This window comes from Strix aluco, chromosome 24, assembly GCF_031877795.1.
Source record: "Strix aluco isolate bStrAlu1 chromosome 24, bStrAlu1.hap1, whole genome shotgun sequence".
NCBI classification, from domain to species: Eukaryota; Metazoa; Chordata; class Aves; order Strigiformes; family Strigidae; genus Strix; species Strix aluco.
Genome location: NC_133954.1, coordinates 3,142,102 through 3,154,992, shown reverse-complemented (window position 1 = coordinate 3,154,992; position 12,891 = coordinate 3,142,102). Strand labels below are relative to the sequence as shown.

The following is a 12,891-nucleotide window of genomic DNA, read 5'->3' as shown; positions in this document are numbered from 1 at the left end:
TGATGCCATTCACTTGTTACTTGGTTCAAGAGACTCATCCCCACCTCTCTGCACCCTCCTTTCAGGGAGTTGTAGAGGGCGATGAGGTCTCCCGTCAGCCTCCCCTTCTCCACACTAAACCCCCCCAGTTCCCTCAACCGCTCCCCATCAGACCTGTGCTCCAGATCCTGCACCAGCTTCATTGCCCTTCTCTGGACACGCTCGAGTCATTCAAAGGCCTTTCAGTAGTGAGGGATCCAACACGCTTTGCTGGGTAAAAACCTGGCTGCATGGCCGGGCCCAAAGAGTTGTGGTGAATGGATTTAAATCCAGTTGGCAGCCGGTCACGAGTGGTGTCCCCCAGGGCTCGGTTTTGGGGCCACTCCTGTTGAACATCTTTATTGGTGATCTAGATGAGGGGATCGAGTGCACCCTCAGTCAGTTTGCAGATGACACCCAGTTGGGTGGGAGTGTTGATCTGCTCGAGGGTAGGGAGGCTCTGCAGAGAGACCTGGCCAGGCTGGAGCGATGGGCTGAGGCCAACTGGGGGAGTTTCAATAAGGTCAAATGCTGGGTTCTGCACTTGGGCCACAACAACCCCCAGCAGCGCTACAGGCTTGGGGAGGAGTGGCTGGAGAGCTGCCAGCCAGAGAGGGACCTGGGGGTGTTGACTGACAGTCAGCTGAACAGGAGCCAGCAGTGTGCCCAGGTGGCCCAGAAGGCCAATGGTATCCTGGCTTGTATCAGCAATAGCGCAGCCAGCAGGGACAGGGAAGGGATCTTACCCCTGTACTCGGAACTGGTGAGGCCATTTTGAGTCCCTCACTACAGAAAGGACATTAAATGACTCGAGCGTGTCCAGAGAAGGGCAACGGAGCTGGTGCAGGGTCTGGAGCACAGGTCTTATGAGTAGGGGCTGAGGGATCTCGGGGAGTTTACTCTGGAGAAGAGGAGGCTGAGGGGAGACCTCATGGCCCTCTCCAACTCCCTGAAAGGAGGGTGCAGAAAGGTGGGGATGAGTCTCTAATGAAGTAACAAGTGCCAGATGAAGAGGGAATGGCCTCAAGCTGCACCAGGCCAGGGTTAGACTGGATATTTGGAAGTATTTCTTTCCTGGAGGGGTTTTTGGGCGTTGGAATGGGCTGCCCAGGGCAGTGGTGCAGTCCCCATCCCTGGAGGGGTTTAAGAGTTGGGTTGACAAAGCGCTGAGGGATCTGGTGGAGTTGAGAACGGTCAGGGTGAGGTTAATGGTTGGACTGGAGGATCTTCAAGGGCTTTTCCAACCTTGATGATGCTGTGATTCTGTGACACAGAAGGAGAGAATGAGGGAACTGGGTTGGTTCAGCACAGAGAAGAAAATGCCATGGGGGATTTGTCAATGTGCTGTGCAGTCTCCATTCCTGAAGATCTTCAAAACTGAACTGGACAAGGTTGTGGGCAGCCTACGGTCCCTAACCCCAGTAGGCAGCTGAGCCCCACACAGCTGCCTGCGTAGTCACCCACAATGAGATGGGGGAGGGAATCAGAAGGGTAAAAGTGAGAAGACTTGTGTGTTGAGATAAAGAGACTTTAATAGGTAAAGTCAAAGCTGCACGCACAAACCGAGCAAACAAAGGAATTCATTCTCTACTTCCCATTCAAAGTAGACTTTTCCAGGCCTTCATGAGGCATAACAGTTACTTGGGAAAGACAAATGTCATAACACCAAATATCGCCCTTTCCCCCAGATTTTATTGCTTCACATGACTTCATGCAGTACGGAATATCTCTTTGTGTGGTTGGGGTCAGCTGTACAGCTGGTGGGCAACATGAGAAACAGAGATGGCCTTGATGCTGCATAGGTGCTATTCAGCTGTGGGAATTAAGAATTAGTGGTTAATAAAATGTAAACTGATCTTAAGGTTAGAAGAAAGATGGTGGGAAACTGAGGCAGCACCATATAACACCATGTTGGGAGAAAAACAGCAGTAAAAAACACCCCCTGCAGAGTGTGGTGAGCATGTGAGCAATAAACAGGCAGAACCTGAAGGACACTAGGATGTAAAAGTAAAAACAAACCTATGTAACCAGGTGGGAATAAATTGGGAGCTGGCAGAGAGTGCAGTGGCATTTGCTCTTGGCAATGCCCCCCCTTCAACAAACTGGTGTGAGTTTGTCATTGTTCTGCACATCGCCCAGATCCCGGCTGCACCGAGACTGACAATTGCTGCCCCGCGTGAGCTGTACAGAAAATTGAAGAAGACGGTGGCATGCTCATATGCGAAGGAGGAAGGTGGTGTCCAGACTCCAATATTCATTCCGCTGGTAAGTACCAGGGTGCAGTGCCCGGCTTTGGGAAAGCTGCCGGCACACGAAAGTACAGAAGGGGTTTTCTTCTTTAACTACCGGACAGCAGCGCCTGGCTGGGGGAAGCTGCTAGCATACGGTTTTTCTTCTCTTTCTCTTAAATCATAAGGGGTTTTTTCTTTCTTTCTCTTTTTCTCTGTTTCTCATAGATCATGGGGTCAGGGATTGCTAAGGAACAAAAGCACTATATACAAGTTCTAAAGCAGTTATTGAAGACTGGCCAATATTCAGTGACAGATGATCAAGTGCATGAGTTACTGCACTGTATCTAGTTGTATTATGTAGTATTGTAAATGGTTCCCGGTCACAGAACTTTTCATTCAGCACAACAGTGGAAGGTTGGACAAGAGTTTAAAACTGATGAAGACCTGGGGAGTGCATTTCTGAGCTCTGTCGTCCTTACACGGCCAGTGATTTACATGGCTTTACACCCACTGACAGCAGAAATACCAGAACCTGTCAGTACCTCATCCCGACAGGGGAAAGAACTAACTCCTACTACCCACGCCGGCAGAAGCAAGCGGGGATGAAAAGGTTAAAGATGAGGAATTACAATCTGTACCTTCTGATTTTCCACCTCCCCCACTGGAGGCATTCCCAGTACAGATTCAGGGAGGAGGATCTAGGCTAGAGACATTTTTGGGGCAGACACTAAAAAATGGGGACCCTGTGGTGTTTCTGGTAATTTTAAGATCCAGCCAGCAGCTGTGGCATGAGCCCCGGCCATCCCAGGTTCTTGAAGAACTGCGTAAAAGCATTAATGAGGACGGGCTTCAAAACTCATTTACAACAGGCAGACTGGAGGCGATCGCTCATGGGTATCAATTGGTCCCATGGGATTGGCTGGCTCTTATAAAACCGGTATTAATGCCAGCACAGCATATTCCATCAGGAAAACCGAGTGTGTAGATCCCTGTACTGAGCATTCGCGCCCCCCCACCTGCCAGCGCGGCGTTGGCAGCAGCGGCCTCAGGCCTCCCCGCGCCCCCCCCACTGCAGGGCAACTGCCTGCGGCCGAGCCCAGCACCGCGCCCCCGGCCCGCGCCCACCCGCCTCCCCCGAACACCAAAAGCAGCAGTTTTTATAGAAGATGCTGACACTGTGATGCGGCGTCCCTTGTCTGTCACCAGGAGAAATAAACTGATTAAGGCTGCCCCACTGGCATATAAAAATGTAATCATGACTCTTTTGATTAATAAGACAGGAAATCCCCTTTGTAATGTGGTAGAAAAAATACAGCAGCTGGGTGACCTTGGAGAGTGGGGCCCCCGAGGGAGTGCAGGGAATCGAGACACTGGAGACAGCCCTCAAGGCAGTGAAAACAGGAGTTGTCCGAAGGAAATGCTTATGGCTTTGTGAAAAGATGACATGTCTCGTGAAAAAAATTGATGGTGTTCCAAGTGACCAGCTGTGGCGAATATATACACAGAGAGGGCTGAATAAACCTCGCAAGAGAGTGCAGAGTTCTAAAACCAAGGATCCAGGGACAGGTCAGCCCATGGCGCCCCTTCTCGAACCTCAGCGGGCCCCTCCATCTGCCCACGGAGGGCCCCCGTGGGGGGATCAATGGTTCCGGGGGTGAGAGAGGATTGGGCACCGTTTTCTGACTTGTACCCTCTGCAGGAGGCAAGGGAGGGGAATCAATATTATGGTCCCCACAAACTGTAAATGCCCTGATTGATGCTGGAGCGGAAGTTTCCTTAATATATGGGAATCCCAGGAAATTTAAAGGACAACCTGTGATTATCACAGGTTTGGAAGGAAAATAAATTGAAGCTGTACAAACATAAATAGAAATAAAAATAAGAAATCTCCCAAGACGATTATATCAGTCATGATTGTCCCCGTTCCTGAATATATAAAAGGTATAGACATTCTAAAAGGACTAATTTTAAATCATTCTGATGGTCAGTCTCTGGAGTTAAACCCTCCATTAGTGCCAGACCTGTCACAGTCGGGAGAGTAAAAATGTCTCCTGTGCAGATTCCAGCACAGGAGCAATACAGAATTCTGGGAGATGAAGAGATGAAGAGATATCACAGACAATTAAAGATTTATGAGATGTAGGAGTTTTAAAGCCAACCACCACAGCTTGGAACAATCCGATACGGCCTGTCAAGGAAAGTGACGGATCCCGGGGAATGACGGTGGATTTTAGAGACGGAAGGCGGCAGATTTATTTTGCAGCAATGGGGGATTCGGCATAAGACAGGTATTGCTCATAACCCCACAGGACAGGCAACAGTCAGACGTGCACATGCTACACTAAAAGCCTTCATTTTAAAACAGAGAAGGGGGAATTCTCTGGACACACCACATAATCAACTGGCGATGGCTTTATACACTCTTCATTTCTTAACCAGAAATCGTTTTGCCTCGGCCGCAGCAGAACGTCATTTTAGCACCACAACAGACTCTATAATTAAACCACGGGTCTTGTATAAGGATCCCGAAGGAGACCCGACCTGGAGAGGGCCAGTGGATCTGCTGGGGTGGGGACACAATGCTTGTGTTTTATCGCCCACACGTCCTCGGTGGATACCGGCAAGGAAAGTCAAGCCATACCGTGAGCTGGAAGGAGCAACCCTCCAACCCGATGCCACAGACCCCTCGACTGACGGTGCAGGAATCGACACGCAGGCTACGTTCCCCTGGGAACCCGGCGACTGCAGCTCTCACTTGGGGGAGTCTGAAACAGCTACAACAGAAGGCAGAAGGCACAGTGGCAGCGGTGGGATCCTGATGTACCAGTAGCAATAACAACACACGATGAACTGGAGGAGCTTGGCTTCCTCCTCGAGACACAGAGAATCAGTCATATCATCTGCATGTGGCCAATATAACGTTGTATGCGGATGCTCCCCCTGTGTGCGTGTCCACAGGAGGAGGGGGTGCGTGTGTGCAGCCACAACAGCACCTGCAGTTTGGACCGTTGTGCAACTCATCCGTATACTTTGTTGGCTGGAAAAGAGGCAGGAATAGGATGAAATGCTTGTAGGTTCTGTGCCAATTTTCCACCACTGGGTACTTCATTGCTAAGTAAAACTGCACTCCATCAGCTCCAACGGAAGCAATAGTACTGGCCGATATCAGATCTTCATCACAGAGCCTCAATATTTTAGTTGTCTATCCACAGCCAATGTATCTAGCCACAAGCTTACAGGAATTTTTTCCTTTGAGATGTAGATCTGAATTTGTAGTGTTAAGGCCTGAATAACAGGCCTGAAACAAGTTGACTTACAGATGAACTTTATAACTAAACATTATCCATTATTAGTTTTTGTTAATTAGTAAAATCTGTATTACCATTAGCATTAATTATTAGTATTTGATCATTAACAAAATATATAGGCTTAGTAGTGTCTACTGAAAGATGTAGCTTGGACAAAATGCAGTTATTAATAAGGATGAAATGTTGTGAGAATGGGTATCCAACTTTCCCTGTTTACCAATGTTAAAGATGAATCCAAGTGTTTGACCTTGTTAGAAACTCCCTTGATTTTCCTCCCCGAGGCCTGGCCAGGCTCTGGGTTGAATCCAACAGGAGGAGGAAACCAGATGTTTCTGCTCAAAGAAAAGTGCAAGTTATTTTGGCTTGCTGATTTGGATAGATGAGGCTGGACCCGCTTGCAGCGACTTTGGCTGCCTCACCTACGCATGGACGCACCGCGTGGGATTTCCCACGTGCAGGGAAAGGCTCAACAAATCCTCGCTGCAACCGGGGCTGCCCAGCGCCTGCGGATCTGGATATTAATACCCCATTGTGTAGTAAAGATTAGGTGCATTGGCCTTGTTCTATTATACATAGTAATAAGCAAGTGACCTATTCTGTACTTTTCTTACTGCTTATTTTTGTAGTCCTTAGTTATATCCTTTGACTATTGGTAGTGAAATCAGCCTACTCTTTTCACTCAGGGGTCTGAGTTTAACTGGCATCCTCGAAATTAGTGCATGGTGACATCATGAGAGAGTCAGGCAAAAGTTTATCATGGCTCAACCCTTGGCATTAATTTGCAGGTCTGAACCTACGGATGTGGGTTTTAGCAGGCCTGGGATGTTTGATTTTTTTTACAGGATTTGCAATCCTGCGACACGTATGACGCCTCCTGTCCACAGTGACAAAGGCCCAACTGAGACTGATTGCAATGATCGTCATGGAAACGAAGCTACAAAACAAAAGAGGGAGAGATGTGGGAATTAAGAATTGGTGGTTAGCAAAATGTAAACTGATCTTAAGGTTAGAAGAAAGATGGTGGGAAACTGAGGCAGCACCATATAACACCATGTTGGGAGAAAAACAGCAGTAAAAAACACCCCCTGCAGAGTGTGGTGAGCATGTGAGCAATAAACAGGCAGAACCTGAAGGACACTAGGATGTAAAAGTAAAAACAAACCCATGTAAACAGGTGGGAATAAATTGGGAGCTGGCAGAGAGTGCAGTGGCATTTGCTCTTGGCAATGCCCCCCCTTCAACAAACTGGTGTGAGTTTGTCATTGTTCTGCACATCGCCCAGATCCCGGCTGCACCGAGACTGAAATTCAGCAATAGGTAAAATATCGGGGTGTTATCAACATGGCTTTGGTCAGCAAATTTGTGGCTGCCCATACAGGCTGCTATGAAGGAAATTAAATCCATCCCAAAGAGACCATTGAACCTGCTCTTGTCGATGCTGCTTGGAGCAGGAGGTTTAAGCCACACCTCTTGCAGAGGTCCATTACAGCCTCAACTCTTCTACCATCCTACGAACAACAAGGGCTACTAGTCTCCTCTAGTCTCTCCTCCTCACCTCAGGCACTGCCAACATGTTGCCATGTACCCCCTGCAATTCCCTGGCAGGGGCCTTTGGGTGGCTGTGAGGGACAAAGGGAGGGCCTCTGCCACTCATTTCCCAATGGAATTGCATCCCATCCCCTGCACTGTCTCCAGGAGCCCTGCCCCCAGCACCAGGCTGTGGCCAGCAGTTGGCCTCTCTGTCTCCAGGAAGCAGCCAGTCACCTGGGCCAATGGGGCTGCATGTTCTTGCTCATCCTTCCAAAGCCAGGCTCTGGGTTTGGCTACGGGGTTGTACAACCCTGTCACATGTGCAGGGACCTGGGTCTGCACCTTCAGAGAACAACTCTAAGACTGAACAGAAGACTAAACACCAGAAATACAGCAAACATGCCCAAGCTGAAGAGCTCTCCTGGGTCCTCTGGGTGCTACTTTTTTACCCACCCATATTACATTTGTATCACTTGTGCATTTCTCTCTTGAGTTCCAGCACTGAAACTTGTAGCCAGAAGAGGACACTGAGTTTTCCTGAACATTCTCATAAAAAGCTGTTTCTGGAAGTCATCAGGGGAGGAGCAAAGTCTGAATGTCAGTCTTCCCCTTTGCCCTGGCCCATATCACCCACAAAGCCCTGAATGTGCCTCTGAGTCTTTCCCAGGATCACAGAAAGGTGGAGGTTGGAAGCCACCTCAGGAATTCATCTGGCCGAAGACCCTGCTCAAGCCAGGCCACCTACACCCCGTTGCCCAGGCCCATCTCCAGACAGCTTGTCAACCCCTCCAAGCATGGCCACCCACCAAGCTCTCTGGGCAACCTGTGCCAGTGCTTGGTCACCCTGAGAGTGAAGTAGGGTCACATCAGGCTGCACATTGTCCCTTGCCCTGTCACTGGGCACCACTGAAAAGAGCTTGGCCCGGCCTTCCCTGCACCCGCCCTTCCTGTGTTTCAGCTCCTGCTGGGATGTGCCCTGAGCCTTCTCTTCTGCAGGGTAAACAGTCGCAGCTCTCTCCTGGAAGAGGTGCTCCAGCCCATGAGCCCCTTCGTGGCCTTCGCTGGCCTCTCTCCTCTTTGCCCAAGTCTCTCGTGTAGTGGGGAGCCAAGAAGTGGAGGCGGTAGTCCCGGGGTGAGCTCAGCAGTGCTGAGCAGAGGGGAAGGATCAGCTCCCTGAGCCGCTGGCCAGACTTTGCCTGATGCAGGCCAGGCCACCATGAACCTTCTGTGCCGCAGGGGCACATCGCTGCCTCCTGGACAAGTTGTTGTCCAGCAGAAGCCTCGGGGCCTTTGCTGCGAATGTGTTTTGCATGTGGGCAGCGCCCAGCCCGCCCTGGAGCACGGGCTTGTTCCTGGCCGGCGGCGGGACGTTGCTCTTCCCCTGGCTGAAGCGCAGGAGGCTCCTGTCAGGCACTTCTGCGGCTGTCGCGGTCCCTCTGGATGGCAGCACAGCCCCGGTGTGCCCCGGTGCCCGCGGGCAGGGCCGGGGGTGAGGCCAGGGCGGGCTGGGGGCACGGGGAGGGGCCTGCGAGGGGATGTGCGGGCCGACAGCCCGTCCCTGGCGCTGGGGCCGGAGCCGGCGCCGGGGCCACAAGGGTCCCAGCTGCGCCCGGCCGAGGCGCCGACCCCCTTGGGCAGGGCTCGGCAGGGCGAGCAGGCGGGCCAGCGCCGGAGCCGCGCTGGGAGCCAAGGGCCAGGAGCCTTCGTGTGCCGGGGCGCCGCGCTCCTGCTGTGCCGCCGGCCCTGCCCCGCGGCCCTCCCCGCGCCCCCCCTGCTCCTGCCGCGAAGGGGCCGCGGCCCCGGGGCGCCGGGGCGGGGCTGTTGTGGGCGGGCACAGGCGTCGGCGCTGCCCCGGCGAGGGGCCGAGGCGGCGGGGCGGGCAGGAGCGGGCCCGAGCGCGGCTCCGCTCGGCTCCTCGGCGGCCCCGGCCGGCCCCGGCGCGGCAGGGCATGATGGCGCCCGGGCTGGGGCCGTGGCTCCTGGCCTTGGCCTTGGCCGCGGGGCCGGCAGGTGAGCGCCGGGCGGGGAGGGCAGCGAGCCCGGGGCTGCGGAAGGAGGCGGAGGCCGAGGCGGAGGCCAGGGCGGCTTTGGGGCCGCGGCTCGGGCCGGACGGGCGGCAGCAGGCGCGGCTCAGCCCCGGGGAGGGCAGGCGGGCGTTGGCCCGGGCGCGGGGCTTGGCCGGGACAGAGGCGGGTGGCGGCTGGCGCTGTGCCGGCCCGGGGGGCTTTGCCGGGGCGGCGGGGGAACGGCCTCGGGCCGTGGGCGCGCCCTGCCCGGCTGCCTGCGCTCTCCGTCCGCAGGGGTGTGGGCGCAGCTGAGGCTGCTGGAGGCCGGCGGAGGGCTGCGAGCGCCCGGGGACTCCGTGCTCCTCTCCTGCCGCGGGGCCGGCTTCGACTTCGGCAGTTACAACATTTGGTGGTACCGTCAGAGACCCGGTGACAGACTCGAGTGGGTGTCCTACATTAGAATAGATTCGTCTCACATTAACTACGGTCAGTCAGTGCAGGGTCGAGCCGCAGTGTCCCGGGACAATTCCCGGTCCCTCTCACGGCTGTCGCTGCGTGCCCTGGGCCCCCGGGACTCTGCCCGCTACTTCTGTGCCGTTCGCACGGGGACAGGAAATCCAGCGGAGCTTTAACACAAACCTGCTGCCAGAGCCACTCGCCTGCTCCGAGCGTGGCATTGCAAGAGAGAAGGGAGGAGTGGACGGCAGAGCCGTGCTCACGGCACGGTCCTTGCCCACCTTGTGGCTCGGGGTAGATGGGGACTTGGGGTCAAGGCCTCGCAGCAGCAGCGCTGTTAAGGGCAAACAGCCAGGTCAGCTGGAGCGCAGCCGGACGGGGTGTGCAGGCTCCCTGCTGAGGGGGAGTCCCCACACTTCTGTGGGTGTATCTGTGTGTCCTTGGAGGGCTGGCGGCCCAGGGCAGGCTGGGCTGAGGGGCCCTGGGGGACTCCATGTACCTCTCCTGCTGAGGATCCAGACCGATGGTCAGTTATTGTAAGATCTCGTCATACCGGCATACACACAGCTCCACGTTCAAATGAGTCACCTTCAGGAACAATAATTCTTCCCATCTCTTCTGCAATGCCACGGTGGGTGGATGAGGCAGCACCTGCTGGGACAGATCCTGGGTGGTGGCATCTGTTGCTCTACGTGTCCCACATCCCCAGGACTCCACCATCGGCACTTCTTTGCGGTCCCCATGGGGACACAAATGCCGTGGTGGGGCTCAATGCCCTCTCCATGCTCACTCCCACAGCACAGCAAACAGGCCAGCCTGGCCCCGGGCTGGGATACCCTCCAGCCATGGGGTGCGCTGCCAGAGAGCCCCAGGGCAAGAGCTGTGCTTCGGAGCCTCTTGGGAGGCTTTGGTTGCTCTGCTCAGGGGTGAGCCAGGCAGGCAGAGCTCTGCCTTCCCTCTGCGTATTGCCGTCTGCCTGGTGATCCCCAAGGGCACACTTGGGCATCCCTGGCTTTGCCCCAGCTATGGAGAGTACAGATACTAGATTGGTCAGGGGAGGGGATCCTCATTCCATCCCATTTTGAGGCCAGTGCTGGAAATAGATACCCTGGCTCCCGGGGTCATCACAGGCCAGTGAGAGAGCACATGAAGTGAGAGATAATGGATTCCAGGTAGAATGTATTTCAGCCGGCAAGTTGGCTTCAATGGGGGCCCCACTTAAATGCCTCTATGCAAATGCACGGAGCATGGGGACCAAGCGAGAGGAGTTAGAGATGTGTGCACATCTACAGGTTATGATGTTATAGGTATCACTGGGACGTGGTGGGATGGCTCCTATGACTGGAGCGGAGGTCTAGATGGGTATAGGCTCTTAAGGAAAGATAGACAGGGAAGAAGAGGAGGGAGTGTTGCTCTTTATGTTAGTGACCAGCTGGAATCCTTGGAGCTTGACCTGGGGATGAATGAGGAACTAACTGAGAGCTTATGGGTGAAGGTTAAAGGAAAGGCAGGGGAAGGGGATATCATAGTGGGGATCTGTTAGAGGCCAGCCGACCAGGATGTCCGAGTAGATGAGGCCCTCTATAGACAGACAGGGGAGGCTTCACATTCACAAGCCCTGGTCCTTATGGGAGACTTCAATCACCCGGGTGTCTGCTGGAAGGATGGGGCAGCAGGGCGCCGGCAATCCAGGAGGTTCCTGGAATGCATTGATGACAAATTCCTTCTGCGGGTGGTAGAGGAGCCAACAAGAAGGGGTGCCATGCTGGACCTTGTTCTCACCAACCAGGAGGGGCTGGTGGATAATGTGAAGCTGAAGAAAGCCTTGGCTGCAGCGACCATGAAATGTTAGAATTCATGATCCTCAGGGCATCAAGGAGAGTGTGCAGTAAGCTCACCCCCCTGCACTTCAAGAGAGCTGACTTTGACCTGATGTCTCCTGTCCTGTACAAGGGTTCTGGTGCAGTCCGGGAGCAGCGGTGGAGGTGGGAGAGAAGGGAAGCCCCACAGTGTGATCCTTCAGTGAAGGTGCTTGTTTGCCATGGGGCAGCTCACAGTTCTTTGCCAGTGAGCAGCAGCCTAATGTGAGAGGTCAGGTGAGGTGGAGAGCACCTGGAGGGAGGCCACAGGTTCCCTGCTGCCATCCTCAGTCCACTGGGACTGTGTCCGTGTGTCTTTTCAGAGAGGCAGGCCCAGGTACAGCTTTTGGAGGCTGGGCAGGGCTGAAAGCAGCCTGTGGCAACACACAGCTCTCCTGCCAAGCCTCTGCTTTCAGACTCAAGGCCTGTGACATCGTGTGTTTCTGGCAGGCTCCTGGGTGCACAATCGAGTGGGTCTCCTTTATCAGCAGCTCCTGGGACACTGCAAAGAACTATGGGGTGATAGTGGCTGAGTGAGGCAGCTCCTCCTGGGAGAACAACTCGAGCAAGATGTCTCTGGCCCTCCTGCCCTGCACCTTCAGGAAGCTGCCTGCTGCTTCTGTGCCATTCTCACAGGGCCAGGACACGCGTCTGCAGCAGCACAAACTTCCTGCCAGGGACCATCCCCTTCACCCTGTGCACTCCCACCCCAATGGAGAGGGCAGAGCTGCAGAGCTCAACCTTCTTTCCGTGTACAGGTGAGCAGGGAGGCAGAGGAGGGCCCTTTGATGGAGCAGATCCCACGCTCCCAGGACGAGCTCTGAGCAAAGCGCATGGTGTTTTGCTGATTAAGGATCCCAATGAAAGTCAGACACCAGAGTGGAAAGAGTAGGGGTATGTTACTGGGGATGACTAAATAATGTAACAGAGTAATGCAGAAAACATACAGTAGGAAAAGATGAATAATACACTTAAAGCAAACAAATAGGAAAATACAGGGTGAAATCATTACCACAAGAGAGAGAGAGAATAGTGATTAAGATAGATCCATCACCACTTGCACCCGTTACCATCACCCAGATCCTCAGTCGCTGGGCAGCCCCAGTTAGAGCGGGGATTTGTTGAGCCTTTCCTAGCAAGTGGGAAATCCTACGTGGTGTGTCCACCCGTAGGTGAGGCAGCCAATGTCACTGAGAGCGGGTCCAGCATTATATACCAAAAATCAGCAAGCCAGAATAACTGGCACCTTTGCTTTGAGCAGAATCATCTGCTTTCACCCTCCAATTAGATTCCCCCAGGGCCTGGCCAGGGCTCAAGGAGGAAGCCAAGGGAGTTTCCCTGCTTATCTAATTTATTGATGAGCAAGGTCACACACCTGCTCCCAAGGCCAGACAGCTGGCTCCATGCCCTTGGTAACTTGCCCCTGCACAAAGAAGGATGAAGATATATTCAGGATAGACATGTTTTATGATACCTCAGCTAC

General features: G+C 53.9%; 2 gene segments (V, D, J or C); both read left to right on the top strand.

Moving 5' to 3' along the window:
* LOC141934241 (M1-specific T cell receptor alpha chain-like) overlaps window positions 1–12,891 on the top strand; it is a 293,413-nt gene that overhangs the window by 27,993 nt on the left and 252,529 nt on the right.
* Window positions 8,640–10,653, top strand: LOC141934249 (Ig heavy chain V region 3-like). The segment is given in 2 exon segments: window positions 8,640–9,097; window positions 9,388–10,653. Coding segments are annotated over 2 exon segments (399 nt in total).